This window comes from Canis lupus, chromosome 17 (assembly GCF_011100685.1).
Source record: "Canis lupus familiaris isolate Mischka breed German Shepherd chromosome 17, alternate assembly UU_Cfam_GSD_1.0, whole genome shotgun sequence".
In the NCBI taxonomy this organism is placed as follows: domain Eukaryota; kingdom Metazoa; phylum Chordata; class Mammalia; order Carnivora; family Canidae; genus Canis; species Canis lupus.
The window spans coordinates 8077536-8087988 of record NC_049238.1 but is presented as its reverse complement, the minus strand read 5'-3'; the positions used below and the strand labels follow the sequence as shown (position 1 = coordinate 8087988).

The 10453-nt window shown below is 47.1% G+C and overlaps 1 protein-coding gene across 15 annotated transcripts in view; it reads left to right on the top strand.

Annotated features, from left to right (window-relative positions):
- Window positions 1-2943: 2943 nt before the first annotated feature.
- The window catches only part of ROCK2 (Rho associated coiled-coil containing protein kinase 2), a 141499-nt gene continuing 133989 nt past the window's right edge, over window positions 2944-10453 (top strand). For 13 of the 15 annotated variants that reach the window (XR_005372093.1, XR_005372099.1, XR_005372098.1 and 10 more), the window contains exon 1: window positions 2944-3086. Coding sequence is in view for 8 of the 15 variants with exons in the window: in XM_038560779.1 (XP_038416707.1) it covers window positions 2946-3086 (141 nt within the window). In the remaining 7 variants the exon portion in view is untranslated. The remainder of the gene's footprint in view (window positions 3087-10453) is intronic. The other 2 variants (XM_038560784.1, XM_038560781.1) reach the window with 1 other exon arrangement.

Below are 10453 nucleotides of genomic sequence, written 5' to 3'. Positions count from 1 at the left end.
ATTATTAGTTAAGCGGAAAAAAAAACAAGTTGCAAAGACTATGACATAAGGCCAGATGTGTGGGAAAAATATACATCTGTGTATATATACAAATACATATATATGAGAATAAGATAAAGGCCTCTACTGACAAGAGAACGTGTGTAGCAAGATTTGGGAGTGTAATTTTTTGAGGTGTGTTTTATACATATGTGGTTTCTTTTAACTTTTACAACAATGCATTTGTGGATTATTTTGGTAAAAAAGAACTGTTCTGTTGACCAAAAAGAAATTAAAATAAAAAATTAAAAAAAATAAAAGTTTAACTCCTATCAAGAGATCAGTCTTCTCTTTTTTCCATGTAGACAAGGTACAGGTCTTGGATAAAAGTCGTCTGCAGTGTGGCCATTTCTAGCCTACGTAGAGGGTGCCCACTATCTATATCTTGCTGAGCACTACCTATTCTTTTCAGATAAGGTTCTCATGACCAGTATTTGGGACCATGACTTCCTGTTGGCCTACCACGCTCCATAAAAATACTTAGCCAGTTATTGAAAACTTATTTTGGCACCCGAGAACCACATGGTGCTCCTTTTGCTTGGCATATTTTATTGTCTTCAGGGAAAAGGATCCATAGTCATGCATTATCTCTTATTTCGCTTCAGTGCATAAGCAGAAGTGTCTGGCTCACCTTGTTTTCTTGGTGTGGTTGCGGGGGGTATGAATGAGTCACTCAACATACAGATTTAAAGGACTTACCTTTTGACCAGAAGTCAGTGTTATTATCGGAGAGGAAAAGGCTGTATTGGATTGTTCAGGGCCTCTTCCTGCCTAAGTCCAGGGTGCTTTAACACAAAGCGAAAGATGACGGCTGCCAGAAGGTTTACTGATTAAATTGCTACTTTTACAAGGCTAGAGCTTTAGAACTCAGCTGCAGATCTCTGTGAGCTTATCTCTGACATGCCAGTGAGAAAGGTTCTTAAGATTCTCATTACTTAATGGATAGTAGATTATAGCTTTTTTTTTTGGAGTGGTCCATCTATCTCGGTCCAGATTTCCAATTTCTGAAATTCTAATGTTCTTAAGCATCTTTACAGAAAAAAAAAAAAAATCCTCATTCACTTAAAAAAAAAAAAAAAACTGCCTTCCCTTGTTCTTGGTGCTGCTTTTACATAGTTTTTAAGTAGTGTATACAAACTATTTTGTATCTGTTGTTCTCTCACCTTATTTCCAATACATGTTTCACGTACTTGCCAAAATTTCATGCATTTGACGGAAAGCCAGCATACCTGCCAGGACTCTTTCTGTTAATGTGACAGAGCTTGCTCGGATTATTCCCCAGTTGTTGGGACAACTGGGCCCCTTCCCAGGTTTTGGTCTTTATGAACATTCTCTATTAGCCCTGCTATAAATATTTTAATGCAAGTTCTCCTATCCATCCCCCCCCCCCCCCCCCCCCCGCTCTTCCCCCTTGGATTATTTCCTTAGACATCTACTTCCTTAAATGGGTTTACTGGGTCAAAGGGGCTCAATGAACAGTTTTAATAGCTCTTGGCAAATATTTTTCAGATTGCGCCCTGCGAGGATCGGACCAATGGCACGAGCTGCGAGCCGGCAGGAATGCGGAGGAGCTGCCCCGTAACCTGCCCTTCTTCCGCCCCCCAAAGGCAAGGAGGAGCTGGAGAGGGCCTGGGGACCGAGGCCTCTTCTATCACCCTTTTATGCTCCTCCGCGGATGGGTGCTCAGGCCCGGGGCCGCGAGAAGACCGCTAGGGACCTGCACAAAGGCTCTCGCATCCCAGCACTTCTGCCCCGGGGGCGAAGCCGGGCGGGGAGTGCGGTGGCCGACCCCGCTGCGCGCCCCTCCGGCCCGTCCGCGGCCCTCCCCCCCCCCCCCCCCCCCGCCCCGGGCCCAGGCAGGCCCCTCGCAGGCCCCTCGCAGGCGCAGAGTCCCGCGGGCGGGGGCCGCGGCCGGCGGGCGCTATTATCCCGGCGCGGGTGATGCAAGGCCCGCATAGCTGCGCGCTGAGTCAGCGGGGACGGGCCGCCCGCCCCACCCCCCACCTCGCCGACCCCCGGGGCAGGGGCAGGGGCAGGGGCAGGGGCAGGGGCAGGGCGGGGGGAGGCCGGGCCCCGAGGCCGCGGGGTCGCCCTCCCGAGCAGGCGCAGGCGGCCGCGGCGCGCTCCCCCCTCCCCCCTCCCCCGGCCGGAGCTCAGGGCCGCCGCGCGCCCGGGGAACTCGAAGGGGGCGGGGGGGGAGGAAGCGGGGAGGGAAAGAGGCTCCAAAAGGAGAGACGCGGCGCGGGACCGACAGAGGAAACGAAAAGAAGAAAAAAAAAAAAAAAAAAAAAAAAAAAAACATGGAGGCGAAGGGGCGGCGGGCGGCGGGGCGGGGGCGCACGCGCGTGCGCGCGGGGGGGCGGGGCGAGCGGGGGCGCGCGCGGGGCGGGGCGGGGCGGGGCGGGGGCGCGCGCGGGCGGCCGCGGCCCGAGGGGCTTGTGGGTAGCGGCTGCGCGCGGCCGGAGACGCGGTCCGCGCGGGAGTGTGTGAGGCGAGCGGGCTCGTGGAGCGGGGCTGCCGCGGCGGGCATGGGGGCGGGCTGGCGGCGGCCGTAGCGGCCCGAGCCCGGGTTTTCGGCCTCCCGGAGCGCCGGAGGGCGGGGCGGCGCAGCCCGGCGGTGGCCGCGCCGCTTCCCCCGCTCCCGCCCTCGGAGTCCTGAGGGAGCTCGCGGCCGGCGGACGAGCGGACCGGGCGGCGCGAATCTGACTGAGGGGCGGGGACGCCGTCTGCTCGCCGCCGCCGCCGCCCCCGCCGGGCGACCCCGGGCCCCCGGGGCCGGCGCTGAGAGCCGCAGCCGGCGCGACAGGCGCGCGGTGGGCCCCGGCGGAGCCCCGCCCGGAGCCGGCGGTGCGGGGGGCGGCGCTAGGCCCCGGGGCGCCCCGGGCCGGAGCGCGGGCGGCGGCGGCATGAGCCGGGCCCCGGCGACCGGGAAAATGCCCGGCGCCCCCGAGGCCGCGCCGGGGGACGGGGCGGGCGCCAGCCGCCAGAGGAAGCTGGAGGCGCTGATCCGGGACCCCCGCTCGCCCATCAACGTGGAGAGCTTGCTGGTAGGTGCCCCCCCGCCCCGCCCCGCCTGCCCACCCATCCGTGGGAGGGAGGTCTCGCCCCTCCCGCCCCGCTTCCGGCAGCCGGGCCCGGGTCGGAGGCCGGACACTTTCCGCGACCGAGTTCCAGCAGTTGGAGACGCGCTGGATTCCTCCGCTCCCACCTCCCGGAGCGGGTGTCACCCCCGCCCGCCGCCCGCCGCCCGCCGCCCCGGGAGGAAGCACCGGCCCCGCTCCCCGCCTCTCCTGGGCCGGGGGGGGGGGGGCGGCTGCAGGGTGTGCGGGGGGGGCGGGGGCGCCCTGCAGCCTCCAGGCCAGCGGCATGCGGCGCCGGGCCGTGGGTCGGGGTCGGGGTCGGGGTCGGGGCCGGGGAAACCCGCCGCGCGCCCTCTGGGGAGATGACAAAGAGCCGGGGCCAAGGAATCCGTCCGAGCTGTCGAGGAGAAGGGATCTCTCCTTCTCGCGGTCCGTCCTTCCTCAGGCAGCCCGTGGAAGACCCCTGTCCCTAGTCAGCACGTAAAGGCTGCTCCCTGGCTCTTGATTTAAGAAAAGGAGCAGGTCTTAGAAATCAGAAACGCACCGTCGAGTTGCCGTGCGTATTTTCCACGCTCGGCCAAGCCCCGACGGTCGTACCGCCCAGGTGCGGTGGGACCCGTGTGCCGTGGAGCTGCACGGATGTTTGGAAGAAGGGGGTGTGGATTTTGACCCCGGGGTTGGAGAGGAAGGTGCAGGAGATGCTCCGGGCTAGGAGGTCACTCCGGAGGACTGGAATTTGCGTGGGCGATCCTTGGACCCTTTGGATGTTTTCTCCGCCACAACTCAAATTTTCACTTGAACTCCCCGCTGGGAGAGACCTGGTGACTGTAAGGCCGAGGAAAACTGCCTCCTCCCTTTCTAGTGATTAACCGACGTTTCCTCCCGAAGTCCTTGGTTATCCTTTGGGGTTTCTGGACTCGCTGGCGGGGTGACTCAGTCCGCGCGGGTTGGCCACGGGGCAGGACCTGGCTGAAGACCGCCTCTCGGTGCAGGAGCGGGACGTGGTGATGGGCTGCGTCCCGTCCGACGTCCTCGCCCTGGCGTCTCCCCGATTTTCGCGTCAGCGTGTGGTTTGTGTGTTTTCATGGCACCCTGATGCCCTGGTCCCTCGTTAGCGCGAAGGGCATGACTTCGCCTAGGCCAAAGCAGAGGCTCCGGGCTTCGCTCCCAGCGTTTCCACTTTGGCATTTTGCTAGCAAAACTTTGACCTAAGGCCAGAAAGTTCAGTTAAAAATAGTACCGCAAGTATCCATCAGGTTCATATTCAATCCCAGATAGAAGATTTTAACGACCCATCACTTTCATCTCTTGGGTCTTTCCTCACGTTAATCAGAGTTATTCCGATCATTCCGAACTTGAACCGAAGCGATTTATACCTGTATTGCGTTCACGCGTTCTGTCTCGTTAGAGTATTTTCTAGACTGTTAAAGTGAAGGCTGTTGTTAAAAGTGCAACATTACACGTTTTAGTCAACAGTTTGGTCCATTCATTTATTGGGCGCTCAATACAGCCAAGACACTTTACACTGTTATTAAGGTGATGTATCGTTGGTATGAGAGTTGACATTAGATGCCGCTGACCGGACAGATTTTGCTATTCCTGTTTTTAGTTGATTAAATATTCTGGTTCTGAGTCGAAGTAAATCTTACCAGGCCAAAAATTGTCCCCTTACTCTTTTCTTTGGAGCAGTGTTGCAGGGCTTCTATTTCAAATAATGAGCTGAAAAAATTTTTAGACTGTATTATAGTACATTAATTTTAAATTATGTGTATTGCACAAAATAGAATGATTGTGTTTTTTTGTGGTGACATTTACGTAAAATTTACCACTTTAGCCATTTTTAAGCGTACAGTTCAGTGGCATTAATTACCTTCACATTGTTGTGCAGCAACCATCACCACTATCCAGTTCCACAATTTTTTTTTTTATCTTTCCAAACAGAAACTCCATGAATTAATCTTTACGAGAATGTTATAAAAACATACTTCCTGGGCAGCCCTGGTGGCGCAGCGGTTTAGCGCCGCCTTCGGCCTCGGGCGTGATCCTGGATACCCTGGATCGAGTCCCACGTCGGGCTCGGGCTCCCTGCATGGAGCCTGCTTCTCCCTCTGCCTGTGTCTCTGCCTCTCTCTCTCTCTCTCTCTCTCTCTCTCTGTGTCTCTATGAATAAATAAAGTCTTTAAAAAAAAGTAAAAACATACTTCCTGAAATACTAATGAAATAAGGGCTGGGATCACTTTAAAGATTTGAAACCTTACAGTTTAGCCTGTACATCACTGATGGTTGTTTTACTGCATATGGCACTTCTTTTGGCTTTACTGTAGAAAATAAGTCTTTCTTTAACAGGGAAAACTTAAGTAATATAGTCAAATGAAAACACAGCCATGAGTCTTAATTACTTCTTTCAGGTGCTCAGAAAGTACCACTTAAAATTGTATACTAAGATGACAAAAATATGGAGATGAAATATACCAGAAGTTACTGTATAATTATTCTTAGAAGGTAAAACTCTCTTTGTAGGAAAAAAAATGTTGCATGAGATTACATGCAAAGTGCTTAGCTCAGTGCTTGGTACATAAGTAGTGCTCATTACATTTAGCTCACTGGTGTGCAGTTACCATAGTTAATTGCTAATTGCTTTAAATTTCCTTTGAAAAGGAGAATGGTTTTATTGGCAACTCTTTCTTGCTATATAATTTTGAATAAGTAGCATTATAATTTGAATTTACTATCAGAAAAGTGCTAGCAATCATCAAACATAGGTAAGCTGGATTCTAAGACTATGTCAGTGTTAAAAGACCAAATTGTCTTTTTTTCTCTGCAGACTGGATTCTAAGACTATGTCAGTGTTAAAAGACCAAATTGTCTTTTTTTCTCTGCAGATGCTCCTTGCTTTGCATAGGTCCTTAAATTAATCTGAAGCGAGTGTATCCCTTTTGTGGTTACAGATTGTGGGCTGGTTGGTATTATTTAAAAATGGAGGATTCACCCCCCCCCCCCCCTTTAAGATTTATTTATTTATTTGAGAGAGAAAGAAGAGGAAGGTTGGGGGGGGGGGTTGGAGAGGGGAAGAGGGAGAGGCAAGAATCCCAAGTAGATTCCCTGCAGAGCACAGAGCCCAACTAGGGGTACATCTTACAACCCTGAGATCACAACCTGAGCCCAAACAGAGGATGCTTAGCCGATTATGCCGCCTGGGTGCCCCTAAAAGAGAGTTTTGGGAGAGGTTTGTTTCTATCATACTTGTTTGGAGGAGAGGAACTTCAGTGGTACATTTTTGCAGTGTTTGAAACTTTTTGGTAAACATCCATGTTTTGTTGTCAAGACTCAGCTTCTCATACTGCTTTCCCAAATAATATGGTAAAAAGAATTGTGCTTTAATATGCTGGAGAGATGTCTTTTCCCCTCCCTCCCTCCCTCCCTCCCTCCCTCCCTCCCTCCCTCCCTCCCTCCCTTCCTTCCTTCCTTCCTTCCTTCCTTCCTTTTTCTTGATTTTATTTTTTAAGTAATCTCTACACCCAATATGGGGTTCAAACTCACAATTTTGAGGTAGAGTTGTATGCTTTACCAACTGAGCCAGCCAGGTGCCTCTGAAGATCTTTCTAAAGAGCTGTGCTTTTGGGTTTTAATGTGTTTTACTAAAAGAGTAAATGGGATCAGGCTTGAGTAAACTGTTTTCTTTAGACCGGTGTTGATGGGGAAAGGTGATTAAAATTTTATTTATGAATTTCAGTGACTTAGTACAAAATGCTTTTTTTTTTTTATTGATTTCATTATACCAGTAAACTGTATACACATATTTCTTATCACATTGCTTAGATTTCAGCTTAGTACTGGTTATCTGCCTAAAGTAAAATTTTATGTGTATTTTTTCTCCACTGACAAATAAGTGTATTATAAAGATATACAAGTGAAATAGAAAAAAAAATTGAGAAATTGTTTTATACATGTTTTCCTTTTGTGAAATAAAAGTTGAGCATTTATAATATAAAGGGGATTACTTCAAAATTTGTGTTTTGATGATCATTAAAGAAAATGAATTAGCTAGAAAGGTTTAAAAAAGTAATGCATGGAATTTACTGTTTAGGTAAAGTTGAACCTCTTTGAAAGTACAGGTCCACAGCCCTCACCTACAATTTTGCTATATAACGAACTCAGAAAACCAAGTTTTTTTTTTTTTTTAAGATTTTATTTATTCATGAGAGAGAGAGAGAGAGGCAGAGACACAGGTAGAGGGAGAAGTAGGCTCCACACAGGAAACCCGACATGGGACTCGATCCCGGGTCTCCAGGATCATGCCCTGGGCCGAAGGTGACACTAAACCGCTGAGCCACCTGGGCTGCCTGAAAACCAAGTTTTTGACGACTTACTTGATCATAACATCTGACCTGATCTGATGTTAGAATATTTATAATCAATGTGTCCCTCTTGGTGTAATTGGGATAGCTTTTCCTTGGTGAAACATCAAAAAAATAAAAAAATTGAAGTGTTTGATTTCAGAGTGCTACAGGAGACTTGCAAGAGGGTTTTCAGAAGGGCAGCCCTGGTGGTGCAGAGGTTTAGCGCCGCCTGCAGCCCGGGGTGTGATCCTGGAGACCCAGGATCGAGTCCCACATCGGGCTCCCTGCATGGAGCCTGTTTCTCCCTCCGCCTTTGTCTCTGCCTCTCTGTTGGCTCTCTCTGAATGAATGAATAAATAAATCTTAAAAAAAAAAAAAAAAAGAAAAAGAAAAAAAAAGGGTTTTCAGGAAAGTACTTTATATGGTGTGTGTGTATGTGTGTGTGTGTGTGTGTGTGTATATATATATATATAGTATATGTACTTTATTGCCATTCTAAAATCCAGAAAATTCAGAAACATCTTGCCAATATAAGTCCAGTGAAGACTTACATACATCTTTAACACTGTAGTTATAAAGAAATAGTGAATAAGTATCTTGAAACCTAAGTTGTTTTAGTTGAGTCCTGATCCAGTAGTCCTCTTTTCCCATTTTGAATTTTGAAATATTCTAAGCATTAAGAGAATATAGCATGAAAATATGAATTATGAAGCATAAAAAACAAGCATTCATGAAATCATTGCCCAATTTAATGAATAGAACACTAGCCTGTTGAAGTTACCATGTGTTGCTGCTTGATCAGTCTTCATGCATTCTCTCCTGTTGCCCTGAAATTTTTTTGAGGATTTATTTATTTGAAAGAGAATGTGTGCTCGAGTGAGCAGGGGTGGGGGCATAGGAAGAGGGAGAGAGAGAATCTCAACTCCCCACTGAGTATGGACCTTGATCTCATGATCCTGAGATCATGATCCAAGCTGAAATCAAGAGTCAGCCGACTCAGCCACCCAGGTGCCCTCCTCCAAGATTTTTATTATTTCCTTGTTTTATTTTATAGATTACCAGATTTGTATGTATCCCTAAACAGTACTGCTTAAGTTTTACTTACTTTTTTTAACTTTAAAAAAGGTCAAAATTTTTATACTATGTTTTGTGACTTGTTTTTTTCAATCAAAGTTATATTTCCCAGATGTACCCACATTGTGGTTTATTCATTTTCACTGCTACCATAAACCAAAGCATATTGCTCCAATCTATTTAATGGATATTTAGGTGGTTTTTCTTTTCTGCTATTATGGACAGAATTACTGTGAACATTACTGGAGCCCATGTGAAGTATCTATAGGCCAGTGTATGTGTTTAGGATTGGAATTGTTGGGTTTTAAGATACACACACACACATATATGTATATATATATATAGAATTGTTGGGTTTTAAGATATAGATATAAAACAAAATAATGGATAGAGTTTAACTCTTCCACCAACATTTTTTAAAAGATTTATTTGAGAGAGAAACAGAGCACACGCGGGAGCAAGGGAGCGAGCAAGTGCCAGGAGAGGGGCAAGGAAGGGGAAGAGAGAATCTCAGACAGACTACCCCCTGAGCACAGGATCCTGGCATAATGACCTGAGCGAAAACCAAAAGTTGGACGCTTAACCCACTGAGCCTCCCATGTACCCTTTCTCCCAAAATTTTATTATGGAAAATTTCAAAGTGTTGTAAAGTTGAAAGAATTGATGCTGAACATCTGTATACTGATCACGTAATTACTAGTTTGCTGTATTTGCTTTATTGCATCTGTCCCTCCCTTTATCTATCTCTTGCTATATCTTTTGTTTTGATTCATTTAAAATAAATTGTAACTATTGGTATGCTCCTTTAAGTACTTCAGCATGCACTTTGTTGAGTATAGTTCAGTATTTGTTTAGGCTTTTAATTTTTTTATTAATTTTTTTTGTTTAGACTTTTTAAAGATTACATTTACATACAGTGATACGTACAGATCTTAAGTATACATTGATGGGTTTTGACCAGTGCACACACTTGCGTAATGCAAATCCTTATCAAGATACAGAATGTTATTACCAACCCAGAAATCTTCCTTATATGTCTTTTCAGCTAATTCTGCATCCCCTTCCCATAGATTCTATCACTCTTCTTTTTTTTTTTTTTTTGGTACTAAAGATTACTTTAGCCTCTTGAAGGTCATATAAGTGGAATCCTGTATAGTGTGTACTCTTTTGTATCTTATGTATTTAGCTTAGCATAGTTTTTGAGATTCATCCATGTTATTATGTGTATCAGCAGCTTGCTCCTTTCTTATGACTGAGTGGTATTCCAATAAATGTGCAACCAAAGTGTGTTAGCCATTTCCTCTTGATGGATACCTGGGCTGTTTTGAGTTTTTGGCTATTATATATAATATATTACATGCTTTGATACTTAATCAAGCTTGCTAAGAACAATCTTGTATTAAGTCTTTGTGAGGATATGTTTTCATTTTTTTTTAAAGTACCTTTTCCTTTTTTTTTTTTTTTTAAAGATTTTATTTATTTATTCATGAGAGACACAGAGAGAGAGAGAGGCACAGAGACACAGGCAGAGGGAGAAGCAGGCTCCATGCAGGGAGCCCCATGTGGGACTTGATCCCTGGACTCCAGGATCACACCCTGGGCTGAAGGCAGGCTCTAAACCGCTGAGCCACCTGGGCGTCCCATGTTTCATTTCTTTTGGGTAAATACTTAGTAGTGGAATTGCTAGGTCATAAGGTAGAAGTATGTTTAATTTTTAAGAAGTAGCCAGATGGGGGTACCTGGCTGGCTCAGTTGGTGAAGCATAAGACTCTTGATCTGTGACTTCAGGCCCCAAATTGGGTGTAGAGATTACTTAAAAATAAAGTCTTAAAGAAGAGAGAGGTAGAGAGGCAGCCAGATCTTTTCCCAAAGTGGTCATAGGATTTTACACTCCCACAGCAGTGAATGAGAGTTCCAGTT